The sequence below is a fragment of the Salvelinus sp. IW2-2015 genome, linkage group LG32 (assembly GCF_002910315.2).
Source record: "Salvelinus sp. IW2-2015 linkage group LG32, ASM291031v2, whole genome shotgun sequence".
In the NCBI taxonomy this organism is placed as follows: domain Eukaryota; kingdom Metazoa; phylum Chordata; class Actinopteri; order Salmoniformes; family Salmonidae; genus Salvelinus; species Salvelinus sp. IW2-2015.
In genome coordinates this window covers 28215302-28238134 of record NC_036871.1, presented here as the reverse complement: position 1 = coordinate 28238134, position 22833 = coordinate 28215302, and the positions used below count along the sequence as shown (strand labels likewise).

At 42.9% G+C, this 22833-nt stretch overlaps 1 protein-coding gene across 4 annotated transcripts in view; it reads right to left on the bottom strand.

Annotated features, from left to right (window-relative positions):
• agap3 (ArfGAP with GTPase domain, ankyrin repeat and PH domain 3) overlaps positions 1-22833 on the bottom strand; it is a 325912-nt gene that overhangs the window by 68726 nt on the left and 234353 nt on the right. For 2 of the 4 annotated variants that reach the window (XM_023977106.2, XM_023977105.2), the window contains exons 8-10: positions 21784-21939; positions 16084-16170; positions 4089-4193 (exon numbers count right to left, since the gene is read on the bottom strand). In XM_023977106.2, coding sequence (XP_023832874.1) covers positions 4089-4193; positions 16084-16170; positions 21784-21939 — 348 coding nt within the window. Of the gene's footprint in view, positions 1-4088; positions 4194-16083; positions 16171-17010; positions 21293-21783; positions 21940-22833 lie in introns of those variants that run through there. The other 2 variants (XM_070436760.1, XM_070436761.1) reach the window with 2 other exon arrangements.

The window sequence follows — 22833 nt, the reverse complement described above, 5'->3', positions numbered from 1 at the left end:
AGCAAAAACCAAGACATGGTCGAGGGAATTGTCCGTAGAGCTTCCGAGACAGCATTGTGTCGAGGCAAAGATATGGGGGAGGGTACCAAAACATTTCTGCAGCATTGAAGGTCCCCAAGAACACAGTGGCCTCCATCATTCTTAAATGGAAGAAGTTTGGAACCACCAAGACTCTTCCTAGAGCTGGCTGTCCGGCCAAACTGAGCAATCGGGGGAGAAGGGCCTTAGTCAGGGAGGTGCCAAGATCTCCATGGTCACTCTGACAGAGCTCCAGAGGTCCTCTGTGGAGAAGGGAGAACCTTCCAGAAGGACAACCTTCTCTGCAACACTCCACCAATCAGGCCTTTATGGTAGAGTGGCCAGACGGAAGCCACTCCTCAGTAAAAGTCACATGACAGCCCGCTTTAAGTTTGCCAAAAGGCACCTAAAGGACTCTCAGACCATGAGAAATAAGATTGAAATCTTTGACCAGAATGCCAAGTGTCACGTCTGGAGGAAACCTGGCACCATCCCTACAGTGAAGCATGGTGGTGGCAGCATCATGCTGTAGGGATGTTTTTCAGAGGCAGGGACTGGGAGACTAGTCAGGATCGAGGGAAAGATGAAAGGAGCAAAGTACTGAGAGATCATTGATGAAAACCTGCTCCAGAGCATTCAGGACCTCAGACTGCGGCAAAGTTTCACCTTCCAAAAGGACAACAACCCTAAACACAGAGCCAAGACAATGCAGGAGTGACTTCAGGACAAGTCTCTGAATGTCCTTGAGTGGACCAGCCAGAGCCCGGACMTGAACCCGATCGAACATCTCTGGAGAAACCTGAAAATAGCTGTGAATTGACGCTCCCTATCCAACCTGATAGAGCTTGAGAGGATCTGCAGAGAAGAATGGGAGAAACTCCCCAAATACAGGTGTCAAATCAATCAAGTTTATTTGTCACGTGCATCGAATACAACAGGTGTAGACCTTACAGTGAAATGCTTACTTACAGACTCTTACCAATGGTGCGGGGGGGGGGGGGGGAGTATGTGTGAAGAGACATTTGAAAAAAGAGTAGCAAGGCTATATACAGACACCTGTTAGTCAGGCTTATTGAGGTAGTATGTACATGTAGGTATCGTTAAAGTGACTATGCATATATGATGAACAGAGAGTAGCAGAGCGTAAAAAGAGGGGTTGGCGGGTGGTGGGACACAATGCAGATAGCCCGGTTAGCCAATGTGCGGGAGCACTGGTTGGTCGGGCCAATTTAGGTAGTATGTACATGAATGTATAGTTAAAGTGACTATGCATATAAGATAAACAGAGAGTAGCAGCAGCATTAAAGAGGGTTGGGGGGGCAAACAATGCAAATAGTCCGGGTAACCATTTGGTTACCTGTTCAGGAGTCTTATGGCTTGGGGGTAAAAACTGTTGAGAAGCCTTTTTGTCCTAGACTTGGCACTCCGGTACCGCTTGCCATGCGGTAGTAGAGAGAACAGTCTTTAACTGGGGTGGCTGGGGTCTTTTAGGTGCCTTCTTCTGACACTGCCTGGTGTAGAGGTCCTGGATGGCAGGCAGCTTAGCCCCAGTGATGTACTGGGCCGTACGCACTACCCTCTGAAGTGCCTTGCGGTCGGAGGCCGAGCAATTTCCGTACCAGGCAGTGAAGCGACCGGTCAGGATGCTCTCGATGTTGCAGCTGTAGAACCTTTTGAGGTTCTCAGGACCCATGCTAAATCTTTTTAGTTTCCTGAGGAGGAATAGGCTTTGTCGTGCCCTCTTCACGACTGTCTTGGTGTGTTTGGACCAATCTAGTTTGTTGTTGATGTGGACACCAAGGAATTTGAAGCTCTCAACCTGCTCCACTACAGCCCCGTCGATGAGAATGGGGACGTGCTCGGTGCTCCTTTTCCTGTAGTCCACAATCATCTCCTTAGTCTTGGTTACGTTGAGGGATAGGTTGTTATTCTGGCACCACCCGGCCAGGTCTCTGACCTGCTCCCAATAGGCTGTCTCGTCGTTGTCGGTGATCAGGCCTACCACTGTTGTGTCGTCAGCAAACTTAATGATGGTGTTGGAGTCGTGCCTGGCCATGCAGTCGTGGGTGAACAGGGAGTACAGGAGGGGACTGAGCACGCACCCCTGGGGAGCTCCAGTGTTGAGGATCAGCAGGCAGATGTGTTGCTACCTGCATATTGTAAACAACAGCTGTGCACGAAATCTAAGGAAGTCTCTAGATTTTGCTCGCCTGAAGTAGAGTATATTGTGATAAATTGCAGGCCACACTACTTGCTTAGAGAGTTCTCAGCTATACTTTTCGTGGCTGTTTATTTACTACCACAGACAGATGCTGGCACTAAGWCCGCACTCAGTCAGCTGTATAAGGAAATAAGCAAACATGAAACCACTCACCCAGAGGCGGCGCTCCTAGTGGCCGGAGACTTTAATGCAGGGAAACTTAAATCAGTTCTACCAAATCTCTGGAGATCAGTTCTACCAAATTCCTGCACACTCGTCTTACCYGAGTGTGCTGTTCTATCCTGCCCGGTGCCGCGTGTAATCTCGCTAGCTGAATATCCATGTCGTCATTCAGCCACGATTCCGTGAAGCATAGGATATTACAGTTTTTGATGTCCAGGTGGTAGGATATTCGTGATCGTACCTCGTCTAGTTTATTGTCCAATGATTGCACGTTGGCGAGTAATATTGACGGTAATGGCAGCTTTCCTAGTTGCCTTCTGCGGGTCCAGACAAGGCATCCGGCTCTTCGTCCTCTGCGTCACTTCCTTTTGCGAATAATTGGGATGTCTGCCCTGTGGGGTGTTTGGAGAATATCGTGTGAYTCCTGCTTGTTGTTGTTGTTGAAGAAATCTTCGTCTAATCCGAGGTGAGTGATCGCCYTCCTGATATCCAGAAGCTCTTTTCTTCCGTAAGATACGGTTGCAGAAACATTATGTACAAAATAATTTACAAATATCGCGGGYAAAAAACACATAGCACAATTGGTTAGGAGACTGTAAAACGGCGGCCATCTCCTCTGGCGCCATTTTGTTACAGGTGTGCCAAGCTTGTAGCGTCATACCCAAGACAAATCGAGGCTGTAATCACTGCCAAAGGTGCTTCAACAAAGTACTGAGTAAAGGGTCTGAATACTTATGTAAATGTGATATTTAGTTTATTCATAAAAATAACATTTTTTTTGCAAACATGTCTAAAAACCTGTTTTTGCTTTTAAATTATGGGGTATTGTATGTACATTGATAAGGGAAACAATTTAATACATTTTAGAATAAGACTAACGTAAAACAAAATGTGGAAAAAGTCAAAGGGTCTGAATACTTTCCGAATACACTGTATTTGGCTTTCATAGAATATGATAATATCTCAAATTGGACAAAACAATTCTCTGACTCTAGGGGCAAAAATTTMGACTGGACACATGTACAAATGCTCATCTCTAACTTTCACCAAATCTTCCTTTGAAAACCAAGTAATTTGTTGTATTTAGACAGACATTACCACCATAGAATAGAGGTGAGACAGTGAGAGGAAGGGCGTGGGGCAGCAATGTCGTGCTGTGGGGGGGGGGGGGTCTGACAGAGCTGTCTGCCGGCTGGCTGCAGCGGAGTGTTTAAGAGGTATTAGCGGCCCAGCGGGACTCTGACAGAGACGGATGTTGCTGGCCGCTCAGCCTCCGCCAGGCGCCACGCACAGCGGCGAGCGCCATTATAAATACAAGCCAGCATGGTGGCCGGGCGTGGCGGGCACACAGCAGCAACAGCTAGCGCCATGCATGTCTCCATTACCCGGCCACCACAGGGGTGGGGTGGTAGAGATGACCACCACCTCCYCCTCTACCCCCCCAGTTTATAATCAGAATCACACTAAGATGGGGTACTAATAATCAGAGGCTGAAAGATCTTTGCTAATCTTTTTATCTCTCAGAAACCTTGTTCATAAATGTATCAGTATGTGTACATAACAGTTAAATCATTCATTTACACCTTTTGTGAGGGACACGCTTGCTGATGAATGTAAAGCATATTCTACACATATCCCTTAAACAGTCCACTACAAACGGAGCTATACTAAATGTAGGGTTACTCACATGTAAACTGGGGTGGTAGGTGAGGAGGCCGTTGTCACACAGTGTGACATATTTCTTCTTCCACTCCTTATTCAGGGACTTCCCACTTCTCTTCAGAAGGATGCCCTGGAGGAGAGAGAAGAGAAGAAGAGAGGGTCAGAAGATGTCTTCCTCCAGCTAAACACAATGGACTAGAACATATAATGTTACTAACTTGGGARGATAAGAACACTTGCTCTATCCTTAGATCAGGCCAGAGTGGATACAACAGGCATTTTACAGCAGCAGGTTGCCTGTATGTGAGTACAAACTTTTTCAACCTTCCAACTTTTGATTGTCATTGGTTACTGTAACCCCATGGTCAATGCAATACAACAGCGGTCAACGGTGTAATCAATGTTCACCGTCTATAGATGATATTTAACGGTGACCACTTGAACCTTCAGAATTGGTGCTGTCCTACTGTAACCTACTGTCTCACATTCAAAGTGAGCAGAGACAATCCAATTTGCCCATGTATTCATTCATCCCCATGTCCTGACCAGTTGAACTCTGGAGGACCCCTCCATCCAGGGATTAGGTGTGTGATCTCCCCCTCTTCAAAGCCTTGACTCAGCCCCTCCCCTCTATTCCACCATTATCTTCTGGAGCCTTAACTCCTCAGATGTTTGACTTTATCTGCTTAGTCAATCCAGGGTAAACAATGGCAGTTCCTGGGGCTGTGAGGGGGTCTTTGTGGCTGGGGGGGGCGGTGACGGTCCTCTGCTGGTAAGGACCAGGGAGGACTAAGGGAGAGGGATGCTTAATTAGGGGATTAGCAGCGGAGTGTTGTGCTTTTACAACCAGGGTTCTGTGTGTGTGTGTGTGTGTGTGTGTGTTGTTGCCTCTGAGTGTGTGCCTTTTTCCTAGTGTGGGTGTGTGTGTGTGTGTGTGTGTGTGTGTGTGTGTGTGTGTGTGTGTGTGTGTGTGTGTGTGTGTGTGTTAAATAGGGTACCCTCACCCTCCGATGTTGTCCTAGGCTGGGTCATCCTCCAGGGCTGTATAATCCTGATTAACACATCAGGAAGGGCCTGACCCTTGGTGACCCAGGGACCAGGCTTGGGGCTGACTATCATCCTAATCCTGGCCCCGGTCTCCCTGCCTTGATCTGGACCTGGCCCCAGCTTCCTCATGCTGGGGCCCCAGGACAGCCTCTGTATGCCCAGAGAGAGGAGCTCTATACCCTGCTGAGGCAGCATTTATAGTAGCTGGGGACTTAAATAAAGGAATTCTGAGGATAACGCTACTGAAATTCTATCAACACATCTCCTGTGCTACACGTGCATCGAGGACTCTGGATCATTGCTACTCTRCCTTCCGGGATGGTTACAAGGCCCTCCCCCACCCTCTCTTCGACAAATCAGATCACACTTCCATTCTGCTCCTCGCCACCTATAGGCAGAAACTTAAGCAGGAAGCACCCGTCGTAAGGACTGTGCAACATTGGTCTGACCAATCGGAATCTATGCTTCAAAGATGGTTTTGGTCACGAGGACTGGGCAAAGTTCTGGGTCGCTTCAGAGAATAGCATTGACGTATACACTGACTCGGTGAATGGGTTCATCAGGAAGTGCATAGAGGATGTTGTTCCCACTGTGACGATTGGAACTTATTCAAACCAAAAACAGCAAAACTGAAAGCGCGAACCATCTCATTTAACCATGGCAAGGTGACTGGGAACATGGACGTCTACAAAAAGACCAGCCATGACCTCCCTAAGGCAATCAAAGAGCAAAACGACAGTACAGGGACAGGGTGTCTGGTTAGACTGTAAACTCTCCTTCCAGACTCACAGTAAGCATCTCCAATCCAAAATTAAATCTAGAATCGGCTTCCTATATCGCAACAAAGCATCCTTCACTCATGCTGTCAAACATACCCTCGTAAAACTGACCATCCTACCGATCCTCGACTTCGGTGATGTCATCTATGAAATAGCCTCCAACACTCTACTCAACAAACTGGATGCAGTCTATCACAGTGCCATCCGTTTCATCACCAAAGCCCCATAAATTACCCACCATTGCGACCTGTACGCTCTCGTTGGTTGGCCCTCGCTTCATACTCGTCGCCAAACTCACTGGCTACAGGTTATCTACAAGTCTCTGCTAGGTAAAGCCCCGCCTTATCTCAGCTCACTGGTCACCATAGCAGCACTCACTCGTAGCACGCGCTCCAGCAGGTATATCTCACTGGTCACCCCCAAAGCCAATTCCTCCTTTGGTCGTCTTTCCTTCCAGTTCTCTGCTGCCAATGACTGGAAGGAACTGCAAAAATCTCTGAAGCTGGAGACTCATATCTCCCTCACTAGCTTTAAGCACCAGCTGTCAGAGCAGCTCACAGATCACTGCACCTGTACATAGCCCATCTGTAAACAGCCCATCTATCTAACTACCTCATCCCCATACTGTATTTATTTATTTATTTATCTTGCACCCCATTATTTCTATTTCTACTTTGCACATTCTTCCACTGCAAATCTACCATTCCAGTGTTTAATTGCTATATTGTAATTACTTCGCCACCATGGCCTATTTATTGCCTTAACTCCCTTATCTTACGTCATTTGCACTCACTGTATATAGACTTTTTGTTTTCTTTTGTTCTACTGTATTATTGACTGTATGTTTTGTTTATTCCATGTGTAACTCTGTGTTGTTGTATGTGTCGAATTGKTATGCTTTATCTTGGCRAGGTTGCAGTTGCAAATGAGAACTTGTTCTCAAGCCTACCTGGTTAAATAAAGGTGAAATAAAAAACTAAGTGGATTCACAATTCAATGGCTTAAACATGAGACGTACTGTATGTGCCAGGGACTCAAGACAATCACAGATTATAAAAGGAAAGCCAGGCACGTTGTGGACACCGACGACTCTCTCCTGGACAAGCTAAACACCTTCACCTGCTTTTAGGAAAACAACATCAAGCCGKCGACACGGGCCCCGGCCACTCACAAGGACTGTGTGCTCTTATTCTTCGTGGCTGACGTGAGTAAGTCATTTAAAAATTTTAACCATCACAAGGCTACCTGCTCAGAAGGCAACCCAAGCTGAGTTCTCAGAGCATGTGCAGACCAGCTGGCTGGAGTGTGAACGAACATATTCAATCTCTCCATATCCCAGTCTGTTGTCCCCACTTGCTTCAAGATGTCAAACATTGTTCCTATACCCAAGAAAGCGAAGGTAACTGAACTAAATGACTATAGCCCCGTAGCACACACTTCTGTCATCACAAAGTGCTTTGAGAGGCAAGTTAAGGATCTTATCACCTCCACCTTACCTGACACCCTGGACCCACTACAATACGTATACCACCCCAACAGCTGTTCATCGACTACAGCTCAGTCTTCAACACCATATTGCCCTCCAAGCTCATCACTAAGCTCAGGACCCTGAMTCTGAACCCCTCCCTGTGTAACTGGGTCCTGGACTTCCTGAGGGGTCGACCCCAGGTGGTGAAGGTAGGCAACAAAACCTCCTCCACACTGATATTCAACACGGGGGCCCCATAAGGGTGGTGCTCAGCCCCCTTGTACTACCCGTTCACCCATGACTGTGTGGCCATGCAAGTCTCCAACTCAATCTTCAAGTTTGCTTTCGACACAACAGTGGTAGGCATGATTAGCAACAACAACGAGACAGCCTACTGGGAGGAGGTGAGTGCCCTGGCGAAGACAGTAGAGAGAGCACACCCCCATTACCATCGACAGGGCCGCAATGGAGAGGGTCAAAAACTTCAAGTTCCTAGGCGTGCACATCACTGAGGATCTGAAATGGTCCCTCCACACAGACAGCATGGTGAAGAAGGCGCCACAGAGCCTCTTCAAGCTTAGGAGGCTGAACTAATTCAGCTTGGCCTCTAAGACCCTCACAAATATCTACAGATGCACCATCAAGAGAATTCTGTCAGACTGTATCACCGCCTTCTATGGCAACTGCACCGCCCACAACTGCAGGGCTCTCCAGAGGGTGGTGTYGTCAGCCCAAAGCATCACCAGGGGCACACTGCCTTCCCTCCAGGACATCTACAGCACAGTGTCACAGGAAGGCCAAGAAGATCATCAAAGACCTCAGCCACCCGAGCCGCAGCCTGTTCACCCGGCTACCATCTAGAAGGTGGAGACAGTAGAGGTGCATCAAAGCTGGAACTAAGAGACRGATAAACAGCTTCTATCTCCAGGCCATCAGACTGTTAAAAAGTCACCACTAGCCAGCCTCCGCCCAGTATCCTGCCCTAAACCTTAGTCACTGTTACTAGCTGGCTACCACCCGGTACTCTACCCTGCACCTTAGAGACTGCTGCCCTATGTACATACAGTTATTGAACACTGGTCACTTTAATAATGTTTACATAATTGTTTAACCCACTTTATATGTATATACTGTATTCTAGTCATGGCTCATCCTATATAACTACTGCCATACACACCTTTTCTATTAATATACTGTTAATACACACCATTATATATACCGTATATATTTTTATACCATGGCATTGTTGAATACTCGTTTCTGATCGGCTTGAAGGGCATTCTAGAGCGTGCATTATTTCTCCATAACGCACAGTATATTTGCAGTAGAATTCAAATGGCTATAGTTCATTCTTACATGTTCTATGTTTTAGCAACTTTTGAAAGCAAAAGTCGAATTGAAAACACTATTGTCATTGTTGCTGTCACGTTCTGACCTTAGTTCCTTTGTTATGTCTTTATTTTAGTTTGGTCAGGGCGTGAGTTGGGGTGGGCATTCTATGTTGTTTTTCTATGTTTTGTTCTGTTGGTAGATTTCTATGTGTTGTGCCTAGTATGGTTCTCAATCAGAGGCAGGTGTCAGTCGTTGTCTCTGATTGGGAGTAATATTTAGGTAGCCTGTTTTTCATTGTGTTTTGTGGGTGATTATTTTCTGTTCTGTGTTTTGTTTCACCGTACAGGAGTGTTCGTTTGTCCTTTATTGTTTTTTTTCAATGTTCATTATTCGTGTTAAAACAATATGGACACTTACCACGCTGCYCATTGGTCCTCCTCTTCTTCCAACCACGACAAGCGTTACAGTTGCATTCAATTTTCATAATGGCAAGCTAGAACTGATGGCTTGGTTAGTTAAACTAGCAAGTCTGTTTGTTTGGTTACAACGGCKACTACTGTAGCTATCTAGTAAACTTGCTAGCTACTTTAGTTGATGTTCAACACATTTCTACAGGCAAATTAACAKATTTTTAGCAGCAAATGTGTTAAATTATAGCTATGGTATAAAAGGGATAATCAACTCKGGGCTTTATCAGTTCTCTGGAAAATAATGCAACTCTGTGGAAGGACTGATCCACGCCGCGCTAGTGGAAGGTCAGTTCATTATTTTCCATAGAACGCATAGCCCCTTATTGATCATCCCTTACATATTCTGGATTTTGACATGGCTCGTTCTGATAACTTTTGGGATTATGTATGTATTGTATTGCTATGTATTACTGCACTGTTAGGGCTAAAAACACAAGCATTTCGCTGCACATGCAATAACATCTGCAAATTGTGTACGCGACCAATAAACTTGGATTTGATTTTGCTTTGCTAAACACATCCATAACCACCCTATTAGAGGGCCCTAGCAGGCTTTTAATCATCACTATCAAGAGGTTTTTGTGATGGTCTTGTCTTGAAGTTTGATAACCACTACCCAATACATACAATTACATACTGCTGTTATTAGTGACATTTCAAAGATGGATTTTATAAACATCTTTATATTAGCTTGTGCGAAACCTGCTCTTTCACACCCATACTCTTCATGATTTTGTCTTTGTGACTGAAATCTTGGCCTATTAAATGACTAAGACTGGCATTGATCTAAGTGTGCACAAACAATTTTTTCCATGATTTGGTCTATAAAATAACTGAAAACACATTTTAATGGCTTTATGATCTTATGAAGTAAATGGTGCTGTCACAAGGCCTCTGGCGATGGTGTAATGCATGTTTTACACACAAATAATGTTACACATCTCCTGTCCTTATTGAACCAGCCAGAAATCTATACATGTAATCAGTGGACCAACACAAATTCATCACTGGTTTGAAAAGATCGATAATAATACTGAGAGGATTAATATTAGTCCGTATTAGTCCAATATAGGAACTTTTTACCCAATCACTTCATTTTAACTAATTGACCTGTCAGAAACGATAGCAAAAAAAAAAAATGTAATCCTCTATGATATATTATGAAATTGAGCTGCCATTTAAAACAATGACAATAATTTTGTAATAATTAAAAAAATATTAGAAGAATGAATTGATCACTTACAGCAAATCGTTTTATTTTATCATGGCAGTAATAGAGTGAATGCGGGCATGTCGTGAACAGACGTTATTTTTTTAAATATTGCGTTTCACCTTCTGTTTCTCCTTCCTTCCCTCCCTCTTTCTCTCCCACTCACACACACTCAACCATGATCCCCATGTTCAGGCTGTGCGACATAAGGAGACAGGCCGATCGCCAGACGCGCTCTCCGTGTCCATACAATTGTCATATCTACACAGAGGAGATAGTATCTTCCCTTTCCATTGTCACGCTCCTGGAAAAAAATCTGCATCCTGCCACGGTGGCTGAGTGATAGCCCGGGCCTTTGTGACAGCCAGCCGGAGGAGAACAGAAGGAAGAGAAGTGGGGAAAGGGGGGAATAGAGAGAAGAGAGAGGGCAAGAAGAAAAGCCTAATGTCGACAGCTCCTCGGCAATGAGTGCATTGTTGCCCTTATTTACCATTTTTACATATGGGGGGTCGGGGTGGACAGAGAGAGGGGAGGAGGAGGGGTAGGGGAGGGGTGGCAGGCAGTGTGTAATTTGCCCAATAGGGGGTAATTAAGCTCACATTGGCACTTTGATCTTCCTGATTGTGCATTTGACTGGCCAGGTCAGGCCATCAGCTACTCTTAATACACCCCCCCTACCCTGCCTGGGTAGATCATGGGACGGGAGCTGGTCTTATCTTATTGTCTGAAGATGCTATGATACCCACCCAGGGAAGTGGCCATACTTCAGGCCATAATCAGATAGGGAGGAATCAATGGGAGAGCTTACAGTAACTATGTATGTTTAGCGGGTGGGTGGTGGGGGTTCTTTAAGATCTCTGTCAACTGACCTCCCTCTCACTTGGCCCTGGTGGCCTAATCCCCTTAAACCTGACTTAAACCTGGTCACTGATATGGAGGAGAATTTTGCTGATCATTAGGTGTGCTTGCTGACAGCAAAGCACAACTCTAGATTTCTTACATATTCATATTATTATTTGATTTCTTCGGCCCGATCTACAGCTTAAGATATTAACACCAAACATGCAGACTGCCCCAACTTAGATTTCTTGAGAAAACATTTTTCATAGCATTTATACTTTATGTACTACAGCTATATTTAAAATGAGCTTCCAATGCATTTCAATGGCAATAAAACAGCCATAGATTTATAGCTCAGACATACCGGTAAGATTGTCAAACGTTTGCATGCCGACAGTACTTAGCACCTCTGAACAGTGTTGGCAGTCCACCTCTTTTGTGTTCACACAGCAAAGAACTTGAAGCCGTCATCCACTCAGCCTTGTTAAAATACTCCAAACCAGAAGGTGGCAGTAGTGTTGTTTGGCAATGTATGTCCATGTGTGTTGCAATTTATGGTCTACAGTGTCTTCAGAAAGTATTCATATCCCTTTACTTTCTCCACATTTTGCTGTGTTACAGATCTGTGAAGTCCCTCAATCAGTAGTGAATTTCAAGCACAGACTCAACCACAAAGACCAAGGAGGTTTTTCAATGCCTCGCAAAGAAAGGCACCGATTGGTAGATGTGTACAAAAAAAGAAGGAGAAGCTGAATATCCCTTTGAGCATGGTGAAGTTATTAATAAGGCTTTGGATGGTGTATCAATACACCCAGTCACTACAACGATACAGGCATCCTTTCTAACTCAGTTGCCYAAGAAGAAGGAAACCTCTCAGGGATTTCACCAAAAGGACAATGGTGATTTTAAAACAGTTAGAGTTGAATTGTTGTGATAGGAGAAAACTGAGGATGGATGATCAAAATCATTGTAGTTACTCCACAATACTAACCTAAATGACAAAGTGAAAAGAAGGAAGTCTGTACAGAATAAAAAATATTCCAAAACATGCATCCTGTTTGCAACAAGGCACTTAAGTAATACTGCAAAAAATGTGGCAAAGAAATTAACTTTTTGTCCTGAATACAAAGTGTTGAGTTTGTGGCAAATCAAATACGACACATCCTTATGCTTATAGCTTTATTAAGTTTCTTTTATCCTAAAAACCTCCCTAGTCCTTGCAGATGAAAAGCATAGAGTACAACCATGGTGGTGGCTGCATCATGTTATGGGTATGCTTTTCATTGGCAAGGACTAGGGAGGTTTTTAGGATAAAAGAAACGTAATAAAGCTATAAGCATAAGAAAAAACCCTAGAGGAAAACCTGCTTTCCATCAGACACAGGGAGATGAATGTACCTTTCAGCAGGACAATAACCTAAAATACAAGACCAATTATAAACTGGGCGGTTCGAGCCCTGAATGCTGATTGGCTGACAGCCGTGGTATATCAGACCGTACACCATGGTGTGACAAAACATTTATTTTTACTGCTCTAATTACGTTGCCAACCAGTTTATAATAGCAATAAGGCACCTCGTCGGTTTATGGCCAATATACCACGACTAAGGGCTGTGTCCAGGGCCTCCATGATGCGTTGTGCCTAAGAACAGCCCTTAGCCGTGGTATATTGGCTATATACCATACCCCCTTGTGCCTTATTGCTTAAATATACACTGGAGTTGCTTACCAAGACAACATTGAACATTCCTGAGTGATCTAGTTACAGTTTTGACTTAAATCGTCTTGATAATCTATGGCAAGACTTGAAAATGGCTGTCTAGCAATGATCAACAATCAACTTGACAGAGCTAAGAGACTTACCCAAAAAGACTGTAATCACCACCAAATGTGCTTCTACAAAGTATTGACTCAGGGGTGTGACTATGTAAATTAGTTAATTCTGTATTTCAATTTAAAAAATGCTTTTATATTATTTTACATGTCACTTTGTTATTATGGGGTATTGTGTGTAGATGGGTGATAAAAACATATATTTAATCCATTTTAAATTCAGGCTGTAACACAACAAAATATTAAATAAGTCAATGGGTATGAATACCTTCTGAAGGCACTGTAGATTCCAAATGTTAGCTAACCAGCTGTGCTAATGTTGCTATTTTGTAGAAAGCCCTTGTTGATACTAGCCAGATGGCAACAGATGATGAAGAAACTATTTAATTCACTCTCCATAATCCCATAGTGCCAGTGCCAGCCCACAGCCAAATGTTTAGTTAGCTAGCTAATGTTAGCATATTCGCTAGCTAACACAACATAGCTAGCTAGCTAAGGATACTGCACAAACTCGGCAGCTAACACAGGCAGCCGTTTCATGTTAACTAATCCATTGTGATGTAATTTTAATACAATACCAGTTACAGTGGTTAGCTAGCTTGGAGGAAGTATTTAGTGTTGTGTGCATTGCGTATGTGCACTTAACTAGATACCATCCCATAGCGTACAGTACATTGGATATGAAGTGTGACTGGCTCGTGACATTTAACTGTGGATGTAWGGATAAAATACTATATTTTTTAACTTTTTGCTGTCACTCCTGTTGGATCCCCAATGTGGGGGTTCATGCTCTCTGATTGGCTCAAAGTCAAGTTGTTGGCCACTGACGAGCATTGTGATTCTACAAGTAGAAACGGCAGGTTCTTCACTACCGGATCGGCAAGCAGCAGGTACCACTTGTGTTCTAGCAAGAGAAGGAACGGCCTCCCAGTGTGATAAGTACCTATCGGCAGTGAGATTCTCTGTGTGCTTCATGCTTTACATGGTAACAATTTAGACCGTAACGTACCTAGTATTCAAGCGTTTCAGCAAGAAACGCCATTCAAACTTTAAAATGTGCAGACCGGTCTGGAATCGTGCACTTGTCAAATACTTTTTGAACTATAAAATGTTAAGTGTTGATAATAGCTCCATAGGCTTGAATGGGAAGTATTTGAATTTGCCACTGCTCTTACACATTTTAAGCTATCGAAACCAAACCAACGTTGGCATATTCCGACTGACCCTACTTAGATTGCTTGTCAAAATAATTTCGATACTATACATATTTTTGCACTATAACCATTTTAAATGAGCATAAATTAACATAAGAATACAGAGGTAGCTATTATAAACGGCCCTGCTCCTCAGCCAATGAAGCTACAAGACCAACTATAAAACATTCAGACTCTCCTAACTTCAAATTCATTCAAATATTTATCAACTATAACTATATACATTTGCATAAATTAGCATAAAAGAACCCAGAAACGGAAACTCTTGAACCGTTCAAGCTAGAGACACCAAACCAATGCTCACATGTTCAAGCTAGCTGATGCTATCCAATCAGTCAATTAAAATGTCAAAACCCTAAATATTAGCAAGCACACCCTAAAAAAGATAGCAAGCACACCACACTTTCTTTAGGAAATGCAGTTTTCTAGTTACAGTTCTCATTGGGAACAAATGGAAATTCAACGTTTTTTTCTCCATTTGCCAATATTTCCCATGTGTTTCATTGATTTTATACTTGTATTCTTTCTAAATGTCCAGAAATGTGGACAGCATCCTGAACAGCAGGGAATACTTGGCCTACCACGTTCCCATAATTCCCATAATTCCTGGTTCAGAAGGATAATTCTAGGATAAGGATGCTGACCCTTTCTAAAAGCCCTCATACAATCAGCAGAGAATAATGAATGTGTCAATGACTCCTCATCCTGGTTCAAAGTTATACCCTTAAAACAAATTACCCATACTCAATGTGAAGTGTTATTCTACTGCACTTCATAGGGGGTTTTAGCATATTTTGAACTTCTAAAAAGAAAGGGAAATTAATATTAAAGACAGTAGAATTAAAACTATATATTTGGAGCTTGGTTACATGCCCAGGCTCATGATTCTTACACATTACCGCTTTAAGTGTTTTAATGCAATGTTATATTTGCTCATAGTGTTTTTGAAATAGATTTTTGGYGACTAGTAAACTATGATGATCAGATTTAGACGCTTGCATTTTCTTGTAAAATGAAGAGACAACAAAGTGATTTTTTTCCTAATAACACGAGAAAGTACCATAAAATATGTCTGATGGATATATAACATACCACAACATTCGGAGAGACATTACAAGCTACATTGCCAGAGAAATCTCTAATGCTGAAAATAATACCTTGTCAATATGTGACACCTAAACATACCAGAATATGATCGCATAACATTTGACAACTGCTTTGGCCAATAGTGCCTGTCTAAATCTTTGAACCCATCCAACCTGACATCTATACATCCAGTAAGTACATAATCTAAAGATTATGATGTGTATGTCTTGATATCCGTGCAGGAAAATTCTCTGATGTTCTTTTTCATGTAATTCTGTGAACCCTAAGCACTACTGGTTTCTCTTATTACTAATGTTGTATCACAGCACCATCTAGTGGTTATACATTTTTTTGACTCTACCCACTCACACTAAACATTTCCTGAACACTTACGCAAACACACTGCCCAGATCATATCTATGGTCAAAACTTGTCAAATATAAATTTGTATATAAGCACTAATGGGCAGAAATGTGCTATACTTACACAGTGAATGTGCTATACTTACACAGTGAATGTGCTATACTTACACAGTGAATGTGCTATACTTACGTGAAAACTATTGTTGTGACACCCTATTCCCTAAATAGTGCACTATTCTTGACCAGGGCCCTATAGAACCCTATTCCCTATATAGTGCACTACTCTTGACCAGGGCCCTTGGCAAAAGTTGTGAACTATATAGGGAATATGGTGTGATTTCAGACACTATGACTAGTGTAGTAGAGAGAGAGACACTCACCTGTTTGATGGGTATGGCCCTTCCACTGCCTATGCTATCTGTTTTACTGTCAGTGGTCTTTGCCTGTTCACTGTTGGCTTTCCGTGACTGCAAGGAAACAAGAGAGTCAGTCGGTCAGTCGGTCAGTCACTGCAACAAACCATGGTGAGGGGGAGATGGGGTGGGAGTTGAGTGAGGTGCGTGTATCAAGGTGAGCATGGGGGTCAGAGGTAAGAATGTTTGGAGGTTGGGTGTGTGGATCGTGTGTGTCTGGAGAGGGGTTTGGGGGGGCGGACTCAACATCGCAAAGCAAAATTCTCAACAACAACAAAAGCTAAACAAACAAGCAGACCAGCGTAACATACAGCGGGAACATCAACGTGCGTGCAGTAATACAAAAAGAACAGACCAGAACATAAGAAACATCTCAACACATAATAGGTAGTAGACCAAAAGACGACATTGAGTCATGACTCAGTCCTGTAAACCCATGGGAGATCCATCCCTCTGTTAGGCCCACAGTGGACCCTTCCAGATCCGAGAGGAACAACCCTCGCTCAGGCCCACAGTGGGCCCTTCCAGATCAGTCCCAAATCAAGTTTCTAAGGTCAGCAGGGGCTTTTTGCATAGATCCATTGACAAGTCAAGTTGTAACGCAATAAAAAGTAGAAAAGGCAGGTTAGGGGAAGAGAAGGTTATTATACAAGACGGACAAAGAAAGTTATCAAATAGGAATTTCATATAGCTTTTCCTTCCAACCTTAAACCTGTGAAATTCCTGTTGAAACACCAGGTGGGAAAATGCATTTCAAATCATCCACAGTGTTAGGGTTAGAAGTACAGGTGCTGTTAAACATGTTCATTATAAACAACAGTGGAACCCATCAGTGAACAGGTGCAGCAGCACATTTCACCAACACCTGCTGCAAATACATGACATTTCAAATGACAGACTGTGCAGGGAAAAMAGTCAAGCAGTGAACATACAGTATTATCCCATGTTATGACAAACAGAGTACTTGTACACAGAAGATCCCCAAAGCACAGACTAACAGGTGAAGTACAGGAAATGTCACTCATAACCAACAGACAAGACTGTTATGATCTCACTCAGAACAGGATGAAGGGATGCCCAATCAATCACCAATGGAGAGAGGTAGAGTCTGAGTTCAAGTAAACCAACTCTGGTTTATCATTTTCAACATTTTATTGTTTTATTCTGATAATTTTTGTTTCTATACAGACACCATACAAATTAAGTCACAGGTTTCACTTTCAAATAAGATCAACATAATGAGCCAAACATTGCAGTTCCCACAAAATATAGGATGGACAATAAAGGCATCTTTTTTTATTTTATATATTTCATATGTATATCATATACTTTCTATAGAGTACCATTGTAAATAAAATACAATACAAGATATACAGCAGTCTTATATTTTTCAATACGTAAATGATATAAAAGCGATTATGGAATAAGTTCATAATCTTCAAACCAATCCCAAATTGAAATAAATTAATAAAGAAGAAAACAAGTAAATAAATATAAATAATAAAGAATGGAGAAATGAATAATTCCAAAATCATAGTCAAATTAAATAAATAGAAACTACATTCATACAAGTCGGTGCAATCCATTTGCCATTCGTTATTCTGTATGATACCACTTCCCCCTGACACCCTACTCTATTTTTATGAAGGCCTTCATAAAACTATCCAACATCACCCCTAACATACCCTTATTTAAGTTGACCACATATTCAAGTCCATTCAAGACTTTCCTTGAAAAGAAAGAGAAATTTAAAAAATATATATGAAAAAAAAAAAGAGGGCAGTAAACAACTGAACGTACTTCACACCTCTAGTTAGGGTTGCAGAATTCTGGGAACTTTCAATCAATTCCCTGGTTTTCCAGAAATCCTGGTTGGACTTTTCTGGATTTCCTGCTTATTATCTCCTGATTCCGGAATCCACCAACTGGGATTCTGGGAAAAACAGGGATTTTATTGAAGGTTGACAGAATTTTGCAACCTCCCCTCGAGTCCTCGTTTTATGGCAAAAAGCAGTTTGATGTCATGTAAGAGAGAAGTGATGTCATGTAAGAGGGAAGTGATGTCATGTAAGAGGATGTGTCCTTTGAGTGGTTGAATCATAATTCCAAGCGTGACTTAACTGTACACAGACTGTTTGTATGGGTGGAAAGTTTGAAGTACGGAGGTGGGGTATAAGGACGGGGGGGGGCGCATTTCCAGCAGAGAAGAATCCCTACATTCTGTCACACTCCAGAGTGTGTGAATATGACCGTTTTTCAGTTTGAGCATGAACTGACTCCCAAACGTCCAACGTTACTTGTTGTCTTGTCACAAAGCTGTATGGTTTCCATAGTGCATCATGCATTACCCAGGATGCAAAGGGGGCACTAGGATTAAGCAGCAAAAACTATTTTAACGCTCTAGTCCCTAGGCATTACTCCTCTCTATTGGGAATGACAGGCCAGAGGGACAACTCATTTAGGGGTGCAATGCGGTTAGATTTTTGATACCACAGAGCTCTTCTAATGCGGAAGGAGTTAGAAAGCCCTTTTTGATGAAGAAAGGTTGGGAACAGTAGCAGAAATCTGCAAATATCGAAAAGAAAAAACATTCCAGACTGTCTTTTTTTTTTCCTTAAGGGTGGACATCCAGTAAAACGTACAAAAGTAATGGAAGGAACTAAAAACATGTAAACAAAATGGCTGACAATTATACATGAGAGTTGATGGCTATGAGGTTTAGATGTGACAAAATGGGGGGGGGGGGATATGCAAAAAGGTACTCTTCAATTCGTCATGACAATGTTTATGAAAATAAAGAAAGAACAAAAATGCCTCAAACCTATTGATGTGGTTACTAAACCATGGAAGCACTAGGAAAGGATTTCTGTGTACTCAGCTGACACCTAGTGGCCATTACTAGTCATGACAGAAGTGGGTTGAGGGTGATGATTATGGCTGGTTAGACTGAACTGACTGGTGATGAAGGTGGTGAAAAGACATGGTGGATAAACCATCATCTTTCTGAGTAAAGCTTTTAGGACCTTTGAGAAATAAAATCACCCTAAAACTATTATCAAAAGCTCCAATAGAGGCAGAGTCACCTGTCAATTTGCAATGCACTATAAAGCTAAATGTCCAAATGTTTTCAAGGTAGCCTATTTCAGCAAATTAAAATATTAAAATGGTGCCCAGTGCCATCAGTAACTTAAATCAATGATATTCATATTTGTAATACATTTTTATTTTTTAGCTTTTGAGATGACTTCAAAGCCCTTCAGATATCCCAAATACTGATTAGACAAATCAAAATAAAATAAAATGTTATTGGTCACATACACATGGTTAGCAGATGTTATTGCGAGTGTAGCGAAATGCTTATGACATATACTAACCATTTGCATGTGACTAATACAATTTTATTTGATTTGTATAATCAGTATGGGGATATCTGAAGTACTTTGAAGTAATCCCAAAAGCTAAAAAATGTGGCAAGGCATCATCAGATTGTGCACTGGGATACAGAAARGTTTAAGTGGTAACTGTGGTATTCTACCTTTTCGCTCAGTGACCTTTGACTAGCGATGGAGAAGTGTAATACATTGTGCTTTATAATGTATCATAGAGCTATGGTCATATTACTTAAATCTCCAAAGTGAAATATACCAAACTGAAATATTTTGGGAAAAGGTGTCTCAATATTCTAACTAGCAAAACTATGAGTACAAGTGGTTTCATGAATATGACCGCAAAGTTAGCCACAGTGTTGTTTCTAATTGGTTTGGGTGCTTCTGAATGGTCTATCTGGTCAAAATGCCCACAAAGAAAAGGAATGTGAAATCAAAAGGGTTGAGAGAGAAATAGACACTATTGTGTTGTATAACCTATTAAAATAACCCATGATGTTAAGGCTTTGTCTCCATCCTGACCACAACTCCCCAACTGAATAAAAAATGCTTAGGGATCACAGTTACCCACTACTATGATTAGAAGAGGTGGCATTGCAGGTTTTATAATACTGTCTTTGTAACTATGTGTGGCCAGAGAGAGATGTTCAGGACTACTGTATTGTGTACGGCGCATAAATAATTCTGTGTCCTCAAGAGGTCCTCTCAACTGAGATTGATGAAAAAGCAAGGTGAGAAGGTGTAGTCTTAAAGTGAATGCTTGGTAAACAAAACTATTTAGGTTTTTCTCTTGTATTGTAAAAATGGCAATGTCTTCCTTGCTCTTGAAGTGTCATTTGGGATACGGTGAGTCGTCGTCCCCCTCCACCTCTCTTCCGCCCCTCCCTGGCACTCCCACCCTCCCACTTGCTGCTCCTCAGAAGGTCATGAGCTGAAACTCCCGCTCGGCCTGCCATTCGGGCACCCACACGGGATAGGTGGCGTGCTTGGGCATCTCCATGACGCAGACGGGAAGAGGCTCATTTCTCTGGTGGACAGGGTTAGTCACTACCTAGCAGGGGGAGGGAGAAGACAAGGGGCGCTACTAACTGACACACAGCCTGCTCTGCTGCCCAGAGCCTGGAGCCCAGCGGTGGTTACCACAGTAGCTGGGGTAGGAGGAGATGGGAGAGGTTAGAGAGAGGGAGGATGTGGAAAGGCTGGGGTCAGGGTTGAGCTTGGTTAGAGAAAGGGACAGGGCTGGGGTTAGGGGAGAAGGGAGAGGTAGAAAGGGGAGCTGGGGAAGGGATGAACGTAGAATGGAGCAGATAGGGGCTAAGGTTAGGGGAGAAGGGAGAGGTAGAGTTAAAAGAAAAGGAGGCTGTGAAAAGTACAGTGGTTAGTGCAAGGGTCTCAAAGGTAGGGAAGGTTAGAGCTGTGCCATAGGATTGACCAAGGGGAATTGGGTTGGGTTAAAGCTAGAGTAAGGATAAAAGTTTAACTAGGGCTATCATAAGTATAGGTAATGGGAGCAGGGCAAGCTGTGGTAAGTACACTGGTAGTGGCCAAAGGTCAAAAGGCTAAAGTCAGAGATGGAATAACTAGGGTAGGGATACCTACAGTAAGGTAGGGGTGGAGGGGGAGAGAGGGAGAGCATGCATTATCTGACTCTGTACTGACTGAAAGGGTTATGTTCCTGACTTTTAGTTTAGTGTGGCCGGGTAAGGGGACTGGCATTGCTGGCTTTAGTGAGTTGTAGCCTTGCCTCACCCCTTCTCTCCCCCAATAGGGAGTCACTGCAAAGAAAGGATCTAGTAAAAATAAGAGGGGTAGGGGAGGGAGGGAGGCCAAAGATTGAGACAGTGGGGCCAGGAAGAGGGTATAAGTGAAAGATGAGTAATTAATGCGCTCATTTACTTCCAATTGGAAAGTAAAGAAAAATGTCACCAACATAAAAAAGGTTTAAAAAAGCTGAGATATTTCTCCACAGTGCTTATAGCTTTGATATTTGCTTTAAAATAAGAAAAGAATATAATTAAGCTTTTTTTTCATAGTATGGGTTCAAAATAAAACCCAAGTTGTAACCAACAACCATATTGTTATTATTTTTTGTCCCCGTTACCCATTTTAGTTGTTTGTATAAAGAGTAAAGCCAGGAAGGCTTTTTGTGCCTGTATCTGAAACAGCCAGAAAGGGTAGCTTTGTCTTTGTCTCCGTCTAGTGGACAGTATGTGTGTGTGCGGTACTGTGCCCTCTAGTAATGTGAGTGGGTGTTGCTCTGCATCAGCTGCCGCATACTTACAGTGAAGATGTTGGAGCGGCGCTTGGACTGCTTGCGGATGGGTGTGGGCGTGTTGGAGGCAGCAATGGTCTCGATACGCATCTCCCTCTGGCTGATGCTGGGAGTGGAGGGCACAGAGGAGGAGTAGTCGCTGAACGCACCCCCGCCGTTCGCTGACTGGAGGAGGGAGGGAAGAGAGACCAGGATGGAAAGAGAAAGAGGGAGAAAAAGACAGAGAAAACAGACTGGTCAGTTACAGGCAGGATCTGGGAAAGCGGAAACACCATAGATACTGTAGTTTACGTAGGCTCCTGTATGCCCTATGTCTTCAGTAGTGTCCAGCCTATCTATGTCTTCAGTAGTGTCCAGCCTATCTATGTCTTCAGTAGTGTCCAGCCTATCTATGTCTTCAGTAGTGTCCAGAGAAGTGTCCAGCCTATCTTCAGTAGTGTCCAGCCTATCTTCAGTAGTGTCCAGCCTATCTTCTAGTAGTGCCCAGCCTATCTATATCTTCTGTAGTGCCCAGCCCTATCTATATCTTCTGTAGTGCCCAGCCTATCTATATCTTCTGTAGTGCACAGCCTATCTATATCTTCTGTAGTGCCAGCCTATCTATATCTTCTGTAGTGCACAGCCTATCTATATCTCTGTAGTGCACAGCCTATCTATATTCTTCGTAGTGCACAGCCTATCTATATCTTCTGTAGTGCACAGCCTATCTATGTCTTCAGTAGTGTACAGCCTATCTATATCTTTCAGTAGTGTCCAGCCTATCTATGTCTTCAGTAGTGTCCAGCTATCTATATCTTCAGTAGTGTCAGCCTATCTATGTCTCATGTGTCCAGCCTATCTATATCTTCAGTAGTGTCCAGCCTATCTATATATTCAGTAGTGCCAGCCTATCTATATCTTCAGTAGTGTCAGCCCTATCTATATCTTCAGTAGTTACAGCCTATCTATGTCTTCAGTAGTGTCCAGCCTATCTATTCTTCAGTAGTGCACAGCCTATCTATTATATTCAGTAGTGCACAGCCTATCTATATCTTCAGTAGCTGTCCAGCCCTATCTATA